Source organism: Micropterus salmoides, unplaced genomic scaffold (assembly GCF_014851395.1).
Source record: "Micropterus salmoides isolate LMB-PRFRI ecotype aquatic unplaced genomic scaffold, ASM1485139v1 Ms_hic_scaffold_3, whole genome shotgun sequence".
In the NCBI taxonomy this organism is placed as follows: Eukaryota; Metazoa; Chordata; class Actinopteri; order Centrarchiformes; family Centrarchidae; genus Micropterus; species Micropterus salmoides.
This window is the reverse complement of record NW_024042261.1, coordinates 1,565,870-1,590,773: the sequence shown is the minus strand read 5'-3', so window position 1 is coordinate 1,590,773 and position 24,904 is coordinate 1,565,870. Positions and strand designations below refer to the sequence as shown.

At 41.7% G+C, this 24,904-nt stretch overlaps 1 protein-coding gene across 1 annotated transcript in view; it reads right to left on the bottom strand.

The window, feature by feature from the left end:
* The window catches only part of cers3a (ceramide synthase 3a), a 36,874-nt gene extending 12,573 nt beyond the window's left edge, over window positions 1-24,301 (bottom strand). The window contains exons 1-7 of the mRNA XM_038694004.1: window positions 24,142-24,301; window positions 19,324-19,505; window positions 3,541-3,658; window positions 2,264-2,382; window positions 2,089-2,146; window positions 1,818-1,868; window positions 1,505-1,597 (exon numbers count right to left, since the gene is read on the bottom strand). Of these exons, the coding sequence (XP_038549932.1) occupies window positions 1,505-1,597; window positions 1,818-1,868; window positions 2,089-2,146; window positions 2,264-2,382; window positions 3,541-3,658; window positions 19,324-19,505; window positions 24,142-24,228 (708 nt within the window). The 5' untranslated portion in view covers window positions 24,229-24,301. The remainder of the gene's footprint in view (window positions 1-1,504; window positions 1,598-1,817; window positions 1,869-2,088; window positions 2,147-2,263; window positions 2,383-3,540; window positions 3,659-19,323; window positions 19,506-24,141) is intronic.
* Window positions 24,302-24,904: the final 603 nt, after the last annotated feature.

Here is a 24,904-nt window from a genome sequence, read left to right as displayed (position 1 = left end):
ACTTGACGGAAAAAAAGAGTTTACTGAAGTAAACTCTGAACCATGCCTATGCACATAAAGAGGAGAAATGAGAAACACATGGCAGAAGGATGAAACTGTTTGAAATGAAGGCCTACTACTGTGTAAAAAATATCGAAATATTACCACTGAGTAGTATAGGCTTAAAGCCTTTCTAAATACTCGTTTGATTAAAAACATAGGCTAATTTAAGATCATTTGCGGCGCACAAAATGACTGAGAATAATACATGCATTGAAATTTATTCTCATAAATAAGGTGAACAGGAGGAAAAATTATATTTAAATTGATGCCGTTTTCAATGTGTGTCAGTCGAACAAATATGTGAGCAGAGTTTCATGTATTTTTATCACATGTTCGTTGCCTTATCGAGCCAAACGCTGTGCGCCAGTGTTTGGATGTGATGCGCTGCTTGTAACACATTATGGAAAAACAACACTATTTTATTGTCATTTACAACAAGTCACAGGCTATTTCTTTTAACTCATCGCCAGCCTCGTTAACTGAGTGGGCTGTAAACAAATGTTTAAACACAGATGGAATGCGTTTGGTTTACTCTCTTTTCAAATGGGGGATCCAAATTAGTACCTTAGTCATCCCGTCTTGCATCTGTGTGTCCCCCTCCGGTCAGTGACGTAACTACCCAGGAGGGATGCCCCTTCCTGCAGATCTGTCATAAAGGGGTTGAGCTCCGGTGCCCCCTTTCTTCCGGTGCACAAGCGTTGCGTGAAAGTGCGTTTTTTACCCACCAAACAACATGTTTACGCTTTACCAAAAGGAACGTCAGTGTCACACTGAGTTAAATCTCATTTTGTAGCTTCTCTGTCAGATTTTGCCTCCTTTTCTTCCTGCAGTCAGGACGAATTAATATTAATAAGGGGCGTTTCACTGACCATTTATAGGCAATTATGGGCGTTTGAAGGGTCGGACTTGGAGCTCCCTCACTTGCCACATTTCAAGTTGATTGTGATTTATAAAGGGAACTTGCTTACAAGTGTGCGTACGCACGCTTTTATAAGTCTGAATATATTTTGGCATACGCCATTTTTGGCTTTTGGGTTATATAGTGTGAAGCAACATGACCAAATCACAGATGCAGCATGCTAAGTGAAAGTTAGTTAGCTGTTAATCAGGATGCCCAGATTTCTGAAGGAAGCGAGGCGGAACTGAGTTGGATACTGATGTACTGGTACTAATGTAGGACTCAAAGCAAGGTGGTGCTGAGATGAGATTAGATGCCTGGTTCTTATAAGGTGAACAGCAGGATTTGGTGGTTCACTGTGTCAAAATGCTGAACAGCCCATATCACTGGCTGAGTAATAATGGACAGGTTTTTTTGCACGTTTGGGATTCAAAATAATACAGACTTGAATGTCCAGAGCTATAATGGCATAAAATAAAACCACAAATTCTAGCTGGGCATTAATACATCAGGAGTGCAGGAGATTTTTTTTATTTGTGGTGGCCTCTAACAATCTATACTCACCTTTCTCTTTACATCAGAGGCAATGCTGAAAAGCAGAGAGCCATAGAAGCTCATCTCCAAGATATAATACCAGTACTGAGACTCCAGCATGGACTGCAGACAGAGAGACACAGAAACAGAATCAGAGTCAGAAAAAAGATTTGTCCTGTAAGGACTTGGTCAGACCCTTTAACTTATAGTCAATCCTGGATAATATACTCAGGAGGAGAGTCTGTTGTCTTTCAGCATGACTATGGATGTCTCATTTGTCTAGAAACTCATTTGTATTTTCTGATATTTTTATGATTATGGTGTATTACAAAAGCATGCAAACCTGCTTTGGAAAACCTGTCCATACTTCGGAAGTGTCATAAAGCCATTCTTTCTACAAAAACAGTGAGAAAAATTATTATATTTCTACAATTTATTAGAAATGTACATGAAGAAAGCTTTTATGAATGCTATACAGCCACACCCACAATGTCGCTAGTAACTTGTGAATGTAACTACAGCTGTCTTAATCTGCTTTTCACAGTAAAATATTTCCTTCTGTAAACTGTTTCTGGCTGATATGGGTTCCTGTTGCAATGATATAAGCTACTCACATCGTACAATGCCACTATTCCTCCGATGAACGCCAACAGGTAGAAGAGAAACCTCCAACTGTAGGAAGCAGAGGGGAGGCAGGTATGTATGGCTATCGCAGGTACTGCATTATTATTATTATCATCACACACACACACACACACACACACACACACACACACACAGAGTAGTGACCTGGCTTCTCTGAACTTTTTCAGGACTCCAGGATGGTCCCGACTGCGTCTTCTTCTGAACCAGCGCTCAACTTGTCTTACTGACAAACTGCTTTTCTTAGATAGCCCAACAATGTGTACCTGGAAGAGAGTGAACAGTTATAGGTAATTACACTGTAATAAGACGGCCAAGTCCATTTAAAGCCTTGTCAGAGGGATTTTGAAATGAAGCTCTGGCTTGTATTGGTAACCAATGCAAATACACTGGGGCATGTAAAACATCATCAGCCTTTTTAGAGCTAGTAAGGCTGGTCTGACTGATGTGTTTTGGAGCAAGTGAAGAGCCCTCGTTGCTGTCATGGACAGGCCAGACAAAAGCACATTGCAGTAATGGATTCTGGATGTTGGATCATCCAACAATGGACCAACTGACTGTTACAGCAAGACAGATTTGTGTGTTGTCAGCATAATAATGATCATTTATAATGTATTTTTTGTGACAAAGCAGCTGCCTGAAAACACAAAACAAAAAGGTGGACCAGGTGTTAACCCATGTGGGACACCACACAGGAGGACACCAGTTATTATTTGTGTTCTCTTGACCATCCAGAAGGTTGGTCACATCTTCAAAATATACAACAATATATGTTTTTTATTTGGGTGAAGGGACTTTTTAATCTAAATTATCTTGACATGAGACAAACGATTCTTGTTTTTCATGTCCTCTTGATCTCATGATTTTGACAACATTTTCATTACAGCAGAGTCCAATACCACAAGCAGTATGAGTACTCAGAAAAGCAGACAGGTTTAAAACAAATCAAACACAGTTAAATCCAGTTATCTTAACCACTAACAATAAAGTCAAACCCAAAGGAAGGCACCCAGAATGTATATTTTGTTCTCCCATTGGATTGGACAGCTGTTCTAAGCTCAGAAGCAGTAAGTAGCTCTGCAATACTCAGGGCTTAACAACAGACAGTTTGGGTTGAAACATTAATCTTATTTGTTTTCACTTCCTAATAGGAGCTTCAGACTATAAAACTACTGTGGACTGTCTGATTCATTTGGTTCTCCTGGCATCTATGTGGTAAAACTGTCTGTGTAATAACTGTATAATATTTAATGTTACAATGATAGGAAAATGAAAGCGCCCACTTGTAAAGCAACAGTCAATTAAGCTAAATGCCTGCCTGCCTCCTCATCTAGAACAGAGATGTGTACAGTGCAGTTCTCATGTAGTTAAAAGCAATATAAATATTAGTGACAGAACTGAGATTTGATTTTTACTTTGTTTACCTGAGCAGGATTTCTACACTGAGTAGCGTAGTAGAGTTCCAGGATGGGGTTGTCCACTGCTTTCAGATGGACTCTCTGCTTGATCCCAGCTGAGATTGCGAGTGGCGTTGCTATCCATCTGGAACATGTTAAACACACACCGTGTTCAGTTCTAACAATATCAGTGTCAGTAGAAAACATATAGTGCATAATGTTTATTTACATATAACATAAATAATTAATGAATAAATAAGAGTCCTTTATTATTTGCAGTTATTACTATTGTAATAATAATTAGTCATAATTACAGTAATATTGTCCCAGCTCTGTCCCAGCTGAGCATGCCTGACTCCACTGCGGTCCATCGGGACCAAAACCTCCTGCCACAAGGACAGTCTTTTTCCGATGGCAAGGCCCGGGTCCCCACTGTCACTGACTCTCATTGCCCCCCTCCCCAAACACACACACTCATACACTCTCCTGACCCCACACTTTACAACAACGCTCAACTGTGCTTTATGCTCATGTTGCCGACCTTTGCACATACTTGTCAGGATTGTATTATAGTATTATTGTATTTTTTGTATACATGTACATTTTTTGATCTCCTCACTTTTTAAATGTAAATTTTTTATGTTCATGTGTACTGTAAGCACCAATTTATACCAAGGCAAATTCCTGGTATGTGAAAATGTACCTGGCAATTAACCTGATTGTGATTCTGATATTGGTAGTAGTAGTAGTGTTAAGCAGCAGGGTTTTACAGTGAAGTACCATTACAGAGATTTTGTATAAAACAATACTTTACATGGTACTTTACATCACAACTAACTATTTAGGAAATCATGCTAATGATTTTTAGAAATCTAGAATATGTAATATATGGACTGCATTTGTGGGTTCATTGTCAAGTGTTTAGTTTCAAACCAATCTGCACTTAAATTGCATTCCTTAAAGGTAATCTCACCTTGACAATAATTAATTCAGACTGTGATGAGTTTACTGTGATGTATTTGTAAGCAAGTTTTGTATTCATAAGCAAGTCCGCTAAATTATTTTCATACCAAACCTGAAATGAATGGAACCAACACCTGCATTCAAAATGTAAAATATACGTAAACTGAGTGGGTGTAAGGGAAATTACAGTTTTTTACAACTGCTTACACACGTTTTCAAAACTATGTCGCCTTTTTTCAAAACTCTACACACTTCCCAACATTGCTCACACAAAATGCAAAATGCTGCATATGTCCTTCAAAATTAAATACTGCATTCAAAATGCCATAAACACATCCCAAAATGAGGCTTTTGCATCAGATGGCAAACACTTCAAAATAGTAAATTATTGGTTATACCATTTACACACTGTTGTTCTAAATTTAAAGCTCTTTTGTCTTTCATAGGCCTTTGTGTACGTTTCCGTATTGTGTTCTAAAGTGAAAGAAATCTGCTGAGAGGAGTTGAAAAGTACACTTTAAACACCAATGCAATGTTGAAACAGAAATTTGGCTAAACATTACTGTTGTAACAGTAGCACAGTGTTGTATACAGTAGCATACAAGAAACGAAAACCATAATCATATATAAACCAAAAATATAATTTTTACTTTTATTGCCAAGCAATAATACTTATTTTATAGTACTGTACTGCTGAAATAACTATTAGATTGTTTGCATACCTGTTCTAATTTCTTTCAAATTCTTTCTTTTCAAATTATGGTCACAAGTTGTGCTGGACTCTCAGTCCAGCTTCTCTCATTGTCAACCTGTGGTTGATCACATGATCAATAAGTCCTATATAAGGCCCTGATCTCATCAAACATGGCTCTCCTTCCTTCTCTTATTTGCCCTCGTCCTCATCCAACTAGTCCTCTTCCAAGTCATCCTCGTCTTCAAACTCTTCCTCCTTGAACTTGTTCTTGTTATCGTCCCCTGCCTCTCCCTCCTACTTCCTTTGCTCTCTGTCCATTGTTGGCATCCATTGTTCAAAACAGGTATCTGACCTTTAAAATTTTTCTTGATTGCTCAAACACATTTCTTGAAATTATGCCTCTTTTTTCTCGAAAGTCTAAACACAAATCCACAACTTCTCACCCACTTCTCCAAACATCCAATTTTCAGGTCAAAATGAAGCTTTCCACTCAAAACCATTCAATCTTGCTGAAAAACTAAACTTTGCCCTCAGATATAACACACAAGCACTCAAAAACACACACACTACAACACAGTCTGACACACTGGTGAGATAAATTCAAAACAATACTAAATAAACTGGTTATTAATGACATGGCTTGTGGTTCTCCCCCTCAAAAACCTTTTCACATGATGAACACAATAAAAGAAATAACAAATGTAAACATTTTTTTTATTCCTTAGTGTGCTGTACAGTACAACACACCAAACAACAAATTATTCTGCCCCACCCTCTCCTCCTCCCTACTCCTCTTCTCTCTATCTCCTCCACCTTCTTCTCCACCTCCTCCTCCTCCCTCCTTCTTCACTTCCTCCTACTCCTCATCTTAATCTTATCCAACCCCTACTGTTCCTCTTCCTTCACCTCTTACTCCTCTCCATACTGCTCTTCCTCCTACTCCTCATCTTCTTCCTTGAATTTGAAATGAATGAACTGACTCTGGCTCTTTTTTATAGCTATTGAAGCTTCTGATTGGTGTGTTATAAATTTTGACTGTTTGTGTTTCCATCTGGGTGGATGTGTGCTAATTGAGCTCAACCTGTGCTGATTGAGTGAACAATATTGAATGCCAGTGCTTTCTCAATGACCACATGGTGTAGGGAATTGTGTGGAGTTTAGGGAAATGGGTGCGCTCTTTGAAAAATTGAGTTATTGTTTTGAAATTTTAGCTCAAAAGGCTGGTTATAGTGTTCAAGCAATTGAGAAAAACTTAACTTAACTTCTTTATAAGCCTATACTGAAGCAGTGATTGGTTAGTGATCAGTTAAGCAGTCAGTGTTTACACATGTGAGGAGTGGGTGTGTGACCTGGTGAATAAGTGTAGCATTTTGATTGGTTGTGTTTGGAAAAGGAAAGCAAGTCACTTGTGGCTGGCCTCCAGCACCACTGTGAGGAATCTTGGAGTTATCTTTGATCTGGACATGTCGTACATGCCTATGTAATATTGCGAAAATCAGGAACATACTGTCTAAAAATGATGCAGAAAAACTAGTCCATGCATTTGTTACTTCTAGGCTGGATTACTGCAATTCCTTATTATCAGGCTGCTCGAAAAAGTCCATTAAGACTCTTCAGCTGATCCAGAATGCTGCAGCACGTGTTCTGACAGGAACCAGGAAAAGAGATCACATTTCTCCTGTCTTAGCTTCTTTGCATTGGCTTCCAGTAAAATCCAGAATAGAATTTAAAATCAATCTTCTTATCTACAAAGCTCTTAATGGTCAGGCACCATCTTATCTTAAAGAGCTCATAGTACCTTACTACCCCACCAGAGCACTGCGCTCCCAGAATGCAGGGTTACTTGTGGTTCCTAGAGTCTCCAAAAGTAGACTTGGAGCCAGAGTGTCCAACTATCAAGCTCCTCTCCTGTGGAACCAGGTCCCAGTTTGGGTTCAGGAGGCAGACACCATCTTTACATTTAAGAGTAGGCTTAAGACTTTCCTCTATGATAAAGCTTATAGTTAGGGCTGGCTCAGGTGAGTCCTGAACCATCCCTTAGTTATGCTGCTATAGGCCTAGACTGCCGGGGGATTTCCCATGATGCACTGAGCTCCTCTCTCCTCTACTTTCTCTCCCTCTGTGTGCAACCTCATCCCATTATTGCATGTTACTAACACAACTTCTCCCCTTTCTGGTAGTCTTGTGCTTTCTCGTCCCTCTCCTCTCTCCTCCTATCACTTCCTGCAGGTTTTCTGGCTCTGGAGCTGTGGAGTCTGGATCTGTGGCTGCGGGTCACCTGCTGCCCCCGTGTTCCTGCTCGACACCCTTTGCTACAACAACTATTGTTACTAGTCCTATTGTTATTATTACGACTGTTACCATTAACACTACTATAAATATCTGTACCATTTTTCATTTAGTCTATAGCAACATCACCTTTACTGTCTCTAACTCTGTGTGTGTATATTGTGTAGGCTGCCTCCCTCCCCTCTCTCTCTCTCTCTCTCTCTCTCTCTCTCTCTCTCTCTCACCCCAACCGGTCGAGGCAGATGGCCGCCCACCCTGAGCCATAGTTCCGCTCGAGGTTTCTGCCTCTTAAAAGGAAGTTTTTCCTTGCCTCTGTCGCCTAGTGCTTGCTCTTGGTGGGAATTGTTGGGCTTCTGTAAATAACATCACAGAGTACGGTCTAGACCTGCTCTTTTATGAAAAGCGCTCTGAGATAACTGTTGTTGTGATTTGGCGCTATATAAATAAAATTGAATTGAATAGAATTGAATTTTGTAGTTTATGTACAAGTGGCAAATCGCACATAAGAATCCTAACGCAGCAGGTCACACTCTGCTCCATTGAGCACATGAGCAAGGAAGGAATGCTGTTTCCGAGACACAAAGACTATACTGCATTGCACAGAAAGGGGAAACTGATCTGTTAACAACACGATGGTTGTACTGGACATAAGACAAATGTGCAGCTGACGTACAATTGCCACAAAATCTGTTTAGTCAGTATTTTACAATGCATAATGTGGTCCCACACATTTTACTGGCTCTGAACTCAAATGTTAGGAGAAAAGATGCAGGGCATTGGATGGGACATTATCGTGAGTGGCAACTGACAAGTGCACAAGAAGTGTATTTCAGTGAACAATGGCGAAGGCCATGCAACATAACATCTGTTGAAAAATGAAGTGTATACTTAATTTCTGAAAGTGTGTCCACTAAAATGATTCAAATGGCAAGGGATGCATCCCTGCAGGCTCAACTTCTATCTATAATGCATAGCCATGGACTGAGACCAAGACACAATGTGACATGGACAGAAGAGCTGACACAGCATTAACTCAGACAAAACAGACTGACTACACTGGTCTACTAGATCCAAACATGCCCTTTACACTCATTGTAGATAAAGAGGATAATATGTTACAGTGTATTCTCCTTAAAGCTGGACAGAGTAGCATTCGGTATTGCGTTAGAGCAGCAGCTGCAGCAGGGAAGAAAATGCCCAATAATTGCTTTGAATGGGTTATAAGACTCATTGTTGGATCCATGATTGTAGCTTCCATTCTACTGGAGCAGAAACAGCTCATTTGTCTCCAGCTCCAACCATTAAATGATGGTGAGCTACTGAGAGTTTAGCAGCTATATCAGAATCAGAATCAGCTTTATTGCCAGGTATGTGTACACATACGAGGAATTTGACTCAGGATTGTACATTGCTCACGATGTGCTTACTCACAAACTTACCAAAAAACTTACAAAAATACCATAACACAATAATAAAATAATATTAAAGACAAACAGACGCACGTATACAATTTTACCCCCATTCATGTTAGCGGAGGGCTAAATCGGAGACTACCCTAGGGTAACCAGACATCCCCGTTTTCCGGGGACAGTCCCGGGTTTTGGTGGCCGATCCCCGTCTGAAGCGGCCCCTGGAAATGTCCCCATTTTTAACTGTGTGTTTAACGCTGTATAAGGTGTTAACAGACTTGAAAACAGATTTTACGTGGCCAGAAAGACTGGACAGCAGAGCAGACAGGTGCTGAAAAGTGATCATTCCCTAAAAACTGAATGCCGTCTGCGGAAGCACGTGCAGGATGTTAAAGCTGTTTCGCCCAGTCTCTTTTTTATCCGGGTCAATGTGCTAATAAACATCACCACACGTCAGTGGTAACAGCAAAGGTTTGTCTTTGTGATACTTTAACGTTTCTTTTAACAGAATAACCACAATTGTGGCCAAATAATTGTTAGCAGATTTTAACAAAACTTTCTTCAACGCCATGCATCATGGGAATTTAGAATGATGGACTTAGGCTGCTCTATGTCACCCCGTCCTTCAGAATTCCCATGATGCATGGAGGTGAAGAAAGTTGATTTCAAATTTGCTAATAAGTCTTAAATTTGTTTGAAATACAAAAATTTTGTTAAACGTGTCTGCTTAGAAAATAGCTTTTTTTGTTGGTAATTGTCATTCTTGTGGTGGTTTGCTATTGAAACCAGGAGTGAAGTGCCTGTTTCATCTGATAAAAATGGCTGCATTGACAGCTAGCCCACTGTCTTTTTTGCTCATCCAATTCTTCAACTTGAATTATCTATCTCTGTAATTATTGTGTTGACTCATGCTTTATATTTTCATGCTCAGCTGCTCAAGCTGTAACAAAAAAAACAAAGGACAACAGAAAAGTTAAATTTTTTAAGGAAAGTGTATTTTATCTTCAACAATACTTCAAAATGTTACTCAAAAACCTGTGTGATCCAATAGTGTAGTGGTAAAGAGACAGTCCTCAGAATACTACTTCCTGTGCCTGACATTGATTTGCTTCACAATATTAATATATTATAGCTTGTGAATTTACACAGCTGTTAGTTGTTTGAACTTGATGCTATCAAAATGTGGAGTCCTTACTGACTTACTTGCAGTGGTTACTCTCAAAATTCTATGTTGTCAGTCTTTCTAAATGCAATCATTGTTTACATGATATTAAGTCTTTCACAGCATAATTCTTTGGCTGTTCATTTTATTCTTCAACAGCGGAGTAGATATCACAGAAAATATGTTTATAAGCGAAACATGCCTTCTATTGGTGCTTAGGAGGCATTTTTTTTGTCAGAATAAGACACATGATTGACAAAGAAACTTGAAAGCCCTCCCTTCACAGTGTATCTGAGTAGTCCGGTGGTTTAGGTCATGCTCTTGCTCCGGATCCAGAGATTGATGGATCAAACCCCACTCACAGCATGTTAACGAAAACGGGCAAAACTTAACACATAGGTTTGCTGAACAAGTGTGCAGCACATCATTGAGTCTCTTAGCTGATGGAGCCGCACATTGCACTGATAGCAGAAGCAATCGCAAAAAAAAGCTACCAGCTCTCACACGCATTTTCTTAAGGAAATGCCCATTCTTACTTAATAGTTTCCTTTTTACCAAATGCTTAAAACTAAGAGCGGTATAACTGTTCGACATTTAACGTTTTATTGTGGGAAAGTATTTGATTTAAAATATGAGCAAATAATCATATTATTCCCTGGCAGAGAAAGCGACCGGCCAACGGCTTGTTAAGCCGTCTCAACCAAGACGAGATCCGAGAACACCAGACGGTGGAGAAACCATAAGCAGTAAGAAACCAACGGCATTCTGTGGTTGAGTTGTTGTCCAATAGTCTTTTAATCCATTAGTTTAATCCTAGCCAAATTTAACCTAGTTATTATCATAACTTGTGTTTATTAGTTCTGTCTATGAAGATTCTCAGTCATCCAGGTCATAGTTATCCAACGAAGGTTAAAATCAAGGGCAACTGGACTTGGTTGAAGATACTGGAAGACGTTTCGTCCCTCATCCAAAGGACTTCTTCAGTTCTGACTGACTGGCAGGGAAACTCAGCTATTTAACCTCAGTGGGGTCGTTGGCCCGGGTCATCGATACTGCTGGTTCGTTAGTGTTCCTTGTTGCTGTGACGACAGTCGTTACGGTCGTTAAGACTACCTGTGGCCAAGACTGAACGACCATCGTTGGTATCTTCACCTGAGGCCAATAGGTTACGCTTGTTGAGTTTCCTGGGAAGTGATGAAAGGACAGCATTGTAAGTGGGGGATAAGTGGTGGCGTAGACCCCCTCCCCTGTTCAATGACGGCTTCTCGACCCTGGTGTAGATGGCTTCCTTGACACCTCTTTCAAACCATCCATCTTCTCTGTCTAAAATGTGCACCTGGTGGTCCTCAAACGAGTGTCCTCTGTCCTTCAGATGTAAGTAGACTGCAGAGTCTTGACCTGAGGAGTTGGCCCTTCTGTGTTGAGCCATGCGTTTGTGTAGTGGTTGTTTAGTCTCCCCAATATACAGGTCTGTGCATTCCTCACTGCATTGGACCGCATACACTAGATTGCTTTTCTTGTGTTTGGGTGTGCGGTCTTTGGGGTGTACCAGCATCTGTCTTAGTGTGTTCTTGGGTTTAAAAAACACAGGGATGTTATGTTTGTTGAAAATCCTCCTGAGTTTCTCTGATACTCCAGACACGTATGGAATCACAATGTTGTTGTGTTTGACCTTCTTTTCCTCCTCCCCTGTAGTTTTGTTCTTCTTGGATCTTGTGGCTGTTTTCACAAAGGTCCATTTAGGGTATCCACAGGCTGTAAGTGCCCCCTTCAGGTGGTTCTGTTCCTTCTCTCTGGCTTGGGCGCTTACGCACAAACGTAACCTATTGGCCTCAGGTGAAGATACCAACGATGGTCGTTCAGTCTTGGCCACAGGTAGTCTTAACGACTGTAACGACTGTCGTCACAGCAACAAGGAACACTAACGAACCAGCGGTATAGATGACCCGGGATAACGACCCCACTGAGGTTAAATAGCTGAGTTTCCCTGCCAGTCAGTCAGAACTGAAGAAGTCCTTTGGATGAGGGACGAAACGTCTTCCAGTATCTTCAACCAAGTCCAGTTGCCCTTCATTTTAACCTTCATTGGTTTATTAGTTCTCCTTCTTAGAATCAAATCCTTCTCCACAATAACTCAGACCAACTAAATTCACATTGAACTGCACTACATTCTCATTGTGTGCATCCTGTTTGTTTAGCCATTGTTTCTTTCTTTGATGTATATTTAACCGCACTTTTATACACCTTTATTTAGCTAATAAATTTCACCGTAATTATTAACTGTGTGTGTGTATTGTTTAACTCCAGGTCACTGTAACGGAGGATTTACGCCTTCGATATGAGATTGACTGATTGATTAGACTGATAATTAAACAATTACTACTAACTGATCATGAGGAAATAATTGCATAATTATTAAGCTATACTTAAGGTTCCTAAAGCCTTTGGCAGACAGCAAATCTTTAGGTGGTGCCCCGAAAACGAGAGAATTATTATTATTAATATTTCCAAATATTAATATTCATAATTTTTATTAACAGCAAAGTAGGTATACTACATTGTTTTCCTTGCCAAGTGCCAAGTGCTTTCTCATGGTGGGAATGGTTGCATCTCTGTAAGGCTACCTCTACACTACTATGTTTTTGTAATTAAATTGCAGACCTTTTGCTATGCAGTGTTGGGCAGTAGCGTCACTACAAGTAGCGCCGTTACTAGTTTAACTACATTTACAGATTCTGGAGCCCTGCCCGTGCAGCTGTGACACTTCGGACACTGCACGAAGGTTTTAGACGTCACTTCCTGTGTCCCCTTTGTGGCGCTGCAGAGCACTTGGCGCTACAACTACAGGTGGATATAGATGTGTAGATGTGTTCGGGGTGGGTTCGTTATGAAGCATGCAAAGTTTGGTACAGATTTGAGCATGTACAGTTAAGTTATAACCAACCTGCTAGGACTAATACATTACAGCGTAAAAAGTCATTTCCTGTTGCCAGCAGGTGGCACTATGACTTTGAGTGAATATTGGCATATGGATGTCTTCAGGCCAGGACTCTTATTATACATGTAAAGTTTGGTGCTGATGTGAGCATGTATACTGAAGTTATAACAACTTCCTGTTTTATCATCATTTTTCAACAGCACGCCATGGGCAAACTGGTCAACTGGTAATAACCATTTATACAATTTTTAGTCATCAATTGGTTTAGACTGCACAGTGAAAATTTGGAAAAAAAATGGACTTTATCCCTAGAATGAGTTTGTCAAAGTACAAAGTGTGTCAAATCGCCAAAAATGACCATTAAATCCAATATGGCCGACTTCCTGTTGGGTTTAGGCAATGTCTCCAAAAGGCTTTTTTGTACGTCTGGACATGAAACATGTACCACAGAAATTTTGTACACGTAGGCGAAACTTAGTCCAGGGGCTGCTCTGTAGGGGGCGCTAGTGAGACATTTTTCCACGCCCATGCACAAAACCCATAAAATACAAAATTTTTCGGTGCGCCTGAATTATGTGCAAAGTTTGGTGAGTTTTCGAGTATGTTTAGGCCTCCAAAACTGAGGTTATATTGCAGAAAAAAGAAAGAAAGAAAGAAAAAAAGAATCCCTTCCGTTTCAATAGGGACCTTGCACGTTTTGTGCTCGGGCCCTAAAAATTCCTTCAGTTCCAAAAGGGACCTCACATGTTTCATGCTCGGCCCCTAATAATAATCCTTTCAGTTTCAATAAGGACCTTGCACGGTTCGTGCTCGGGCCCTAATAATTATAATAATGTGATAATTTTAATTTAACTTTAAACAAACAACAATAGTTCTCAGTTTGTTGCACGAGGAAATACATTTTGCACAGTGTGTCTGATTTAGCTCTCTCTCGCACACACACTACAGTAACAGTAAGGAGCAGGTTTTTAGTCTTTGTTTTTTGCTACAGTGGAATGAAGATGGTTCATTATAAACTAGGCTTATAATTTGTATATATTTTCTTTTTAATATATACCGTAAAACTTCAATTAATAGCCAAATGCCAAATAGCTGCCTACCTCCTTTACTGGCCTGGTGTTGGAACACATTTTGACAAATAAACGCAGGTCCCCATTAAACGCCTGGTCTGGTTTTTATAGAAGTTCTTTGAATGTATATAACGTCTAGGGTTACGCATGTAACCCTTGTTCCCCTTCGAGGGAACTCGAACTGCGTCGGTGACGACACTATGGAAACGCCTCTGGGCGTGGCAGGGCTGAACATGAATGAAACTATTCCAATCCTATTGGTGTTACTAGAACAGTAGTGTGTGACGGCGTAACCGGAGCCGCGCCGAAACCCCGCCTGCCCCCAGCGTGCAGAACCTGACGGCACAACTAGGAGGAGAGCGCACGGGTGCCGGGTGCAGAAGGAAGGTCCAGACTGTAAAACCGGATAAAAGTGTGAGGGGTGGCCCAGCCAGCGGCGTCACACAAATCCTGGAGTGACGCCCCTGCGAGGAGGGCCCTAGAAGCCGCCCTTACGGCCATAGGTGAAGGCAAACCGTGCACCTGATAGGCCAGGGAAATAGTCTGAATGATCCAGTTGCTGATGGTGTGTTTAGAAGCGGGGAGCCCAGCCTTGTGGGACCCGAACACACCAGCAACTGGTCTGCTTTCCTCCACCGGGAAGACCTCAGAGTGTAAATACTCAGTGCTCTGACAGGGCAGAGCAGATGAAGTTTCCCGTCCTCCGCTGTCACATGAGGTGGGGGATGAAACGCCTGCAGCACCGTGGACCCTGCCAGTCTGGCCGGAACCTTAGGGACATAACCTGGACAAGGGTGTAGGATGGCCCTGACCCTCCCCGGGCCAAACTCCAGGCATCGGGCAGAAATCAAAAGTGCCTGGAGATCTCCCACCCTCCTCAGAGAGGTGATAGCGAGGAGAAAGGTCATCTTAAGGGTCAGGTGCTTGACCCCCAGGAACAGAGCGACTGGGGGGAAACGCATACAGACGCAGCCTCGGCCACATCTGCACCATGGCATCATTTACAGTGATGGCGCGGCCTAACTGCACTCCACTGTGGACAAAATGGACTCGACGCGTGCGGGAGACAGGTGGGCCCACATCGTCGTTGAGTACCACACCACCCCTAGGAACGTAGTCCGTTGGCCGGGTGTCAGCAGCCGCAGCCCCAAACGCTGAAGGTGGGCGAGGACTCGCGAGACTGGGCCAGGACGAGCCAGTCGTCGATGTAGTTCAGTATGCAGATGCCCTGGAGCCTCAACGGGGCCAGAGCTACATCCATGCATTTGGTGAACATGCGGGGAGATAGTGCTAGGCCGAACGGAAGAACCCGATACTGGTAAGCCGTGCCCCCGAAGGCGAACCTCAGGAACTTCCTGTGAGAGGGACAGATGGAGATGTGGAAATAAGCATCTTGCAGATCTATTGTGACAAACCAATCCTCGGATTGGATGTGACTGATGATGGCGGGGATGGTAAGCATCCTGAACCTGAATCTCCTCAGAGATTGGTTCAGGGACCGCAGATCCAAAATCGGACGCAATCCTCCGTCCTTCTTGGGAACCAGGAAGTATCGGCACAAATGGCGCTCCGTAGCCACCAAAGCCGCCATGGATTGGCCGATGGAACAGGCCGTTTCCTTGGTCACACGGAGAGCTAAGTCCGTCGCTCTATGTAGCTCAGTCAGGTCCTCCTCAGAGGGACCTTCCCCTACGTCACAGTCCCGAAGGAGATCGGCCTGGTATGCCTGCAAGACAGCCATCGTGTGCAGGCTGGCACCAGTTCGACCCGCTGCCATGTAGGCCTTGCCCACCAAATCGGACGTCATCTCGCTCGTCTAGTTTGCTGCCCACCGACGGCTGCTGCACCGCCTGTGTTCAATCAATGTGCAGCTTGGCCACAGCCCGCGTCACCACTTCTAACAACTCCTCGTATCCTGGCGAGGGCTGATGACGTTCCGTTTCCCCAAAGTCATTCTCCATGCTAAGCACATCTAGCTCCTCAGAGCCAGATCGTGCAAGCCTCTCCGGACTCACCCCTCGAGTGGGAGAAACCGAGAAACGGGCTCCCGATCGGGGACGAGGATTCCACGGACGAGGGCCGGAAAAAGGCCTCAGCCATTTTGGCACCCTCGGCGATCTCGCGTTGCGATCCCCAGGATCGGAGCCGCCGCAACGCCTCAGCGACCGTGGGGCCTGTGCCACCTCAGTGACCGCGGGTCCTGTGCCACGGGGGGAGCGCATCCGGCCATCCTCTAGAAAAAGAGCCGCTCGAGACCTCAGCACCGTCAGGGGCAGGGCCTCGCAATGGTTGCAGGCAGTCCCCTCGAGAGCTGCCTGGGTGTGCGACATACCCAGGCATGAGACGCACATCCCATAGGTATCACCAGCCGTGATGAAACGCTCACATGGAAAGACACACTGTCATCCACTTCAGGTAGGATGATGGAGCTTCCAAACATAGCCAGAGTGCCTGCTGAATAGAAAGAAGCTAATGTGTCCTATGTACCGGCGTGCTTATATACCCCTCCAGTTACGCCGTCACATACTACCGTTCTAGTAACACCAATAGGATTGGAGTAGTTTCATTCATAGTTCAGCCCTGCCACGCCCAGAGGCGTTTCCATAGTGTCGTCACCGACGCAGTTCGAGTTCCCTCGAAGGGGAACCTCTTAAACCCTGCGGGGTCACCTGCTTTACCTGCTTCTAAGCTGCTTAGATCGTGAACACAAATATTAATGTTTAAACGTATTATCAATATGTCCGTATGAACATGCTACACATCGTTAGATTGGTTAGATTCTCCACAATTCAGTTGTTCAGTTCATTTAACGCAAACAACAAGCCCCAAAGTCTAATTCTTAACCTGCATGGTACGAGAGGAAAGGTAAAAAAGTGCTGAATGCATTACCTTTGAAGCGCTTGTTAAGTCCGAATGTGTCATTCCATGATTATTTATATTCCTTTAGTCTGTAAGGGTCCACCCGGACGCAAAGAATCAAACAGCTTTTCATAAAAATTTGTTGTGAATCCTGTCATGTGAAGTCCATCGCTCTCTGTCTGCTAACCTCTGCCGCACTTCTCTCATCCTGTACCCTGTTGTTGTTTTCGTTAGTTGCTGCCTTCAAAATAAAAGCGCACAAGCCATCTGTCAGCGCTAGATGAAATGAATTACGTGTATTTGATATTATTTGATCATTTTTATACAAGTATTATTCTGTTTGTTTTGTGCAAAAAGAATTAAAGGCCTGTCCCATATGGATGCCTGTCCCAAATATAGGCTGGGTCAATTTAGTGATTTTAGCAAATAAAAGCCCGGGCTATTATATAAGTTTTGCGGGTATATTTTTATTAACTACAAAATATAAAAAAATTCAAAGTAGCTTAGATATAGTAAACTATTTTTGCCATGATGCTGTAGCTTAGCTTGCTGGGTGTGGCTTTTGTGTAGTGAAACTTAATTTAATGTAGAATAACTAGTAGCTTAGCTCACTACATTTTCCAAGTAGCTTGGCCAACACTGTTCCTACGTTTGCACTTCCCGTCCAAACTAAAATGGCGAATCCGAAGACCTAAAACTAATAGTTTGAAAACACTGCCGACCCTGTTTTTGTTTAAAACTCCAGGGTAGCGTTTTAGTTTAGTAGTAACACAGGACTTTAAAAACAATGACGCAGGCACTCACATCTGGCTTTCTGATCTGAAAACAGAGTTTTAGTTTTGGTATTTTTATTAAAATATTTTGTACTGTGCATGTCGCCGTATTTACTTTGTGCATCACCAAAATCGCTTTATCGTCCCAGTACCACCTCATTGTTGGTCCATGTAAAAAATCTCTGCTGTGGTTCTTGTCATAAATTTTTTTTTGTAATAAACTTCTGAAAGAGCTGTTGAATTCACTTTATTCCACCTAATTTCTATACATGGATATTGTTAAATTTAAAATTTTGAAAATATGCTAAAAGATTTAGCCAGAGGGAGCTCCAAACTCTAAACACAGAGTTAACTTAGGTACAATTGGCATGTTGTTTTTTTTACTAGGATAGCTGTTCCTTTCAGCCTCCAGTCTTTTGCTAAGATTGTTGCATTGCACAGGACCAACCTTGTCCCCTAAAATATGTTTATACACTCTGCTTTCCCAAATAACTGAGAAAATGTAATTGCTTTATGGATTATGTTCACTGGCAATGTTTTTTTCCCAATCTAATTATCTGTATACCACACACAAATCAGAGGTCAGGGTGAAGATTTGAGCATACATGTTATATTCAGAATAACCAAACTCAAGGACAACGTTAAACTATGTCACTTGTCCCATTCTCAATTCAGCACAGTTGGTTTTGCTGCTACAGCATTATTTGGTCTGGTATGACCAGTTGCTGATGGTGGCTAATGTTAGCTATTATACAGTGCTGATGTGTAACTGATATTACTGAGACTATTACACTAAGGTTTAGCATTTGCCATTGTCCTGTAATTGCAACTTGTGGTAAAAAGGGTTGCTGTTTAGCAATGTTTATAGTCTCGCTTTAAGGTTATGGGAAGATGTTGGTTTTGGTTAAATATGTCCCGCTTCATGCTTGAAGTCAGTGTTGACTTTATAATTACCACCCTCTCTCTTTTGAGTTGCCTTAAAATATCCATTAAAACTAGATTTATGCGTTAGTTTTCATGGGCAGACACTGCAGGGAACAAACAGTGAACATTTTCCAGATACATTCATCTTTCCTTGTTAAAAATGTAATTCTCATGGAATGTTTTCTAGAAAACGTATTTGTAAATCCAGTTGTACCTGACACATTTTTGGAGACATGGTTGGCTGATTGTACTTGCCTGGGTCCAGACCTTTGAATTATCCCACTCCACAGAGTTGACTGATTCTGGTCATGGCACCATGACATGAAATATCGGTTTCTCAGCTGAAAAGGCTAGTGATCCAATGAGCACCGCTGGAGGACTAATGATTAGCCAATCATCCCATGAGCAGGACTTGCGTCGTAATTTGTCAAGTTACAGTATAACCAAAACTGTCCTCCCCCAAAAAATGATATTATAGAATGTTTGTGCAGCATCTTATTATGATCCATATTAATGTGATTTGTGGCTGCGACCTCTAATGGCTGTACAACGGTAGCAAAGGATGAAGTCTGGTGACTTATTATAAATAGTGAGAAAGTCCACCCCAGACTTTCACTCAGGTGAACGGGGTTCACTCATATGTTTTGGGAGGCATGGATAAAAAATCTTTGTTGTTGTTTAGGTTGGAGGACTAGTTGGTATAATCATGTAGGTGAGTATGAATCTTACCTTTCAAACAGGTATCTGATGAGTAATAAGGCAAAGGCATAGGGGACAGTGACATAGAGATGCGAGGCTTTGGCATAGACCCGGCCCTCCCTGTCCTCCAGATCAGCCCATGTCAGGTTCACAGGCAGCCAGATTCTGTCCCACCAGAACCAGTCATACAGCATGTCAAACATCCCTCCACCCTAGCAGAACCACCAAATACAAGAAGGGGTAAGTAAGGTGATAGTAACTATCAATAGACATGCAGCACTATCTGTAGCTATTAGCTATAAGGACACGGCTATGACAAATTGTCCAAAAACAAAGAGGTGATGAACTGATATCCAGGAATCAGCCTTTTAACACCCAAAGTTCACTTCCATCTGGAAATTCCTTTTAAAATTGCAGCCTGGTCTCACAGGAAAGCTGTATATATATGTACCAAAATGAAGAGCAGTTTAAGCATCTACAAGAACAAGGGGTGAGTTAAACCAAAGTTCCAAATATCAGATATCTGGCTTGTTAAAGGCCGTGCTAGGTATCTGCAACACCCTGAGTTTGACACCTGAGTGGAAGGCAAGAGACCCTTCTGGTGTATGTCCTGGATGAACAGCTTTCACTAAAGTGTTTGGACCATTTCATATAACCATGTTTCTCTACTGGGCCCATTGTGTCTCTCTTTGTCAAGCAGTGTGACTTGTACATTTAAGCATCCATTCTGAAATATCTTTTAGTTCATTATAAATGATTACATCACACTGAGAAATGACAAAAGGGCAAAAGTTGAACTATGATTTATTTTTTACGACAGCAATGGAGGTAGGTCTATAACAAACAGACGGCAGTCACAGACCAGTTACTGTAGCGTACATGAAGGTCTGTTTCCTAAACAAATATTGACCCGTCGCTCCCTTATTCTCAAGATCACTTCCAGGCCTATTTCAACAGCCCTATCTCTCATACAGAGAAAGGGTGGGGGTGGAGGCTTTATGATTTCCTAGCAGGCAAACTTTTAGAGAATAATAATCATCCTCTCACTTACAGACAACTCACAATGACAATACAAAATGCAACAGCTACTCCCATACAGACATTAACTTAACAAAGTAGAATAACATAATATCCCAACACGTTCTCATCTCAGGGTGCCAAATACTGACGCTTTGAGAATACCTGACAAAGTGTCGGCATTTGACGCACAAGATACCCTTCAGCATCCGTATGAGATGTTTATTTTTAGGCACCGAAACTACTTGGTTAGGTTCAGAAAAAGATTGTGGTTTTTGTAAGGTTTAGGAAAAGTTCATGGTTTTTGTTAGGTTCAGGAAAACCATTGTGTTTTAGATGACGGTGGATGGGTTACATTGAGTCACTTGTGTCTGTGTGTAATTGTGTTCCCCCACTTTGTTTTTATCAGTATGAGCGTTTACTCTTCAGTAAACCTAACCGATTTTGGTCTTACCGAGAGTCTTCACATTTCTTATCTTCATCGGTGCCTCTAAAAGTGACTTTTTCCTGGACTAAAAATATTAAAATATAAATTAAATTACATAATTTATAAAAAAACTTCCTATCCTTATCTAGATATATGAAGTGAATTACATGTCATACTGTTAAGTAAGGTTATGTTACAAGGCTGTATTGTTATATAGTTATTTGCTTAACTACAAATGTAAATAGAATTTTTGAAAGAGTTTTTAAGTTAAAGCTGCAGAAGGTTATTTAAAAATAACTTTGCTGAAACTAGCTCATTGTGTTCAATGCAAAGAGGCATGGTGACAAACGGAATAACTTTTGAGTGGGGGCAGGAGTATACTAGCCTCTCATCCTGCTAGATTTTGTGCCGCTGCCTCTGAAGCCTGGGGTGCCCTGCCCTGGGCTGCAAAGCATCACAATAGCATCTTTGAGAAGATAAGTCGATGCGAGAGGGACTGGGTTCTTGGCGAGACTCTCGCAGTGGAGAGCGAGCCCTACCCAGGATTGGGTTTTGCAGGGCAACTGGCTCCTGCATGTGGGTTTGGTGGGAGGGGCTTAGCGGAGTGATACAAGCAGCAGAGCGACACTGAAGGTTTTGCATTGTGTGCTGAATTGAAACTGACTTCTTCTTAAATAGTAAATCAAGTAAATCATAAGTAGGAAGTATCTCATAATTATGATGTAGTAAGTGAAAATCTTGTCTTAGATCATAATCATGCATTAGCGGTCATATTCAGAATACTGTGACTCAGATACATTTTACTGACCTGGGACATGAACTGTCACTAACTGAGGAAATCAGTGTTCTAATGCCACATTCAAAAACCCAGAATAGTAATTATGAAACATTATCACATAATTATGACTTTCTTTGCTGACTCAGATCACATCAGGCCTGTTGCAAAGCGTCCACGCCCCTCGCTCATGCCACGCCCCCCTCATGGTACAGTCTGTAATGATTGTAGCCACAGCATCTCTCTGTGTGGTCTGTTCTACACATTCAGATACTTGTACCACGCATATGTGGATATTGTAGTTGACAGAAGCCCATGATTTAAAGAAAAACTTTAAATTATAGCATTAGTATAAAGACTGAAATTATAATTAAAGTCTCTTGCTCAATTTGTTCTTGTTTCCACACCCCCTGAGCTACAGTCCACAGCTGGACACTGGCAATCGTGTTTTTACCATCTTTAAAATATATCAAAAATACGGTCAATGTTAACATTTAAGGACACTGAGACCTTCATCTCATCACGCCTGGATTACTGCAACAGCCTTTTTCCTTGCTTGACCCAATAATCTAGTGATTGACTGTCCAGAACTCAGCTGCCAGGCTTTCGACCAGAACAAAGAAATATGATCACGTCACCCCTGTTTTTGCTTCATTAGACTGGCTCCCAATATGCTTTAGAATAGACTTTAAAATAGGGCTGAATGATTTTGGAAAATAATCTAATTGCGTTATTTATATTACCAATATTACGATTTAATATGCGATTAATTTTTTTCAAACTCAACTTTTCAAGTTGAATATTTTCAACTCAAGCGAGAAAGTCGCATGACGCTGAGTCGCGATAGCCTATCAGTGTTGAGATTGTCCGTACGTCACTGACGGCTTCAGAGCAATGTGTGGAGAGGGCCGGGCAGAGCGGGAGATTGAAAATCTGCTGGCCGGCTGAGAGCTGCTAAACTTGAGGGAGAGGAGTGGGGAGCTGCACTGCAACCTTTGGACAAATAAACACCCGTAGTCGGACTGGATTATGCTCTAACGCCGCAGGAGGAGCTCGGAGTAAACTGCTTTTATTAAATTAGCTTTTTACTTAAGTTTTTGGGATTACAACGTTGATTTATCTTCACTGGAGCTTCTCAGCAGCTAGCTTCCATGCACATCCAGTTCCCGTGTTGTTGTTAGCGTCGTTAGCTCTCTCGGACTACGACTTCATATTTATATACAAACCGGACAAAACTGGACATTACTTGGAGAAAAGAAAGCGAGGAGGTTCAATTACCTGGTGAGTTCAGAAAATATGTGTCTGTAACTTTATTGCAGATATCATTGTACTTTACTGTGACCAAGTTAGCATAGCATAGCCCTGATCGATCCAAACTCCATTCAGAAAACAAACATTTTAGAAGTTGTTGTCCTGCTGTCTTTCTGACAGACCTGACAAAGCATGAATTCATATGTTTAACAAATCTGCATCATGTTGTAGTTATTTCGGCATCAGTTTAATCTGTTTATTGCTATTTGATCACAGCAAAATGTTTACTTTGGGTTCATACAGCTGTAGTAATGGCAAGTTGTGTTTATTCACGTTATCGCGTTAAAATCGCCTTCTCGCGTTGTGTGTGAACAGCAAATGTACTCACGCGAGGAAAACGGTTTGTCTGAATGCCGCATAAGTGAACTCACATCAAATGGGTCCTAAGACCGACCCCTGAGGCACACCATAGCTAATCACAGAGACACAGAACCTCCTATTAGACAGGTAGGATGAAAACCATTCTAAGGCAGTACCAAAGATCCCCATCCAGTGCCTCAGTCTGTCTTACATGATGTTGTGATCAGTGGTGTCCAGGAGTACTAGGACTGAGAATATGCCATCATTCGCAAGTCTGCCATGTTTGTAGCACAGGAGTACATTTAAATTTCCAGTCCAATGAATCAGTCCAATCAATGGGGGTGTGGTAGGGTATAAGTGGGGGAAGGATAAACATACACTGTATATGGTTTATTACCTGAATATACTGACCTAACTTTAGAGGAGCTGCGAAACAAAGTATAACATCTTCCTCTGAAGTTAAAGACAAAAGCTGAAAGCCTTACTTAGTCAAAACCTCGGGCTTTACAAATACACAGTTAAAATACAGTTCATGCCATGTCCATTAGCTGTTGTTTGTGAAGTGACTTTAAATGATATTTGTCTCCAGTCAAAGTACTCGTCATTGTACCTTTACATAGCTGTGATCTCTACAAGGGTTACCCAGCAAGACAGGCCCTTGAAACAAACTGAGACCAAAAACAAACATCTTAAACTCCCCCACAACTAATCTTAATCCAAATCTTTTAAATTTAAGTGGGCAGCCTATATAACTCAGAGTTCACTGGATCTTTGTGTTGATCTTTCTGAGAACAAGGACCTCATTCATCTTAATTCGGCCATGACAAAGCTTGCAGAGCCTGAGAGCAAACTTCACTAACTGTAGAATCTCCTTGGATCCAAGAGCCCCCCGCCCTTCTGTAGCTGCAGGAGATATATTTACACCAGAATAGAAATAAAAAGAAAGAGGTATCACTCACATTCAAGCTAAATAAACAAGCAGAATGCTTTTCAAGGTCACAGGAAAGCACAGGCTTACCTTTCCACTGTAAGTGCTACCAGCTAGAGAAGGCAAGAGCTCCTGTTTCCCCTGCTGACTGCTGTGTTTGCTGTTGGAGATGAACATGGGTGGTAAAATCCACTATTTCCCTGCTATGACAAGCAGCCAGCCACTCTCTTTTTGTTTGTCATTCTTTATGGTCACACCCAGTCCAGCCACAATTACCTGAGAAGGTTTTTTCCCCCTCCCCTCCAGGAAGTAGAGATAGGTTAGCAGATTGAACACACACACACACGTTTTTTTTCTCCCTGCCCTCAAGGGATCTAATAACCTTGTTTGTACTGTGTTCCTGATAAAGTACAAAAGCAGGTTCTCCCACAAAACACGCCTTCCAGGTACAGAAAAGGCAACTGGGAAATAATGTTGACTCTTAAAAAATTTCAATTGTGGCTTTTACAAGAAATCAATGTTACCATACAGTACTGGATATTAGCACTGGTGAAAGTAGAAAAAACTTTTTTCTGTTCTTACAATTCAACTGACCCGTCAGATCCTTAAACCAGTTCAACTGACAATTGAACTGCTTTCAGCTCATACACTTTATCTGATATTTCTCCTTTAGCACTTTATGTGATACTTTAACTGCTTTCAGCTCTGACACTTTCAGAGTTGAACAGGCAACTCTTCCCCCCCCCCTTCACCTCAGCTTATTTCATTTCCTGAATTACTCATTCTTAAACTACTTTCAACATTTCAACTGACTTCATCTTTAACTTAACACTCACTAATCAACTTTATTCAT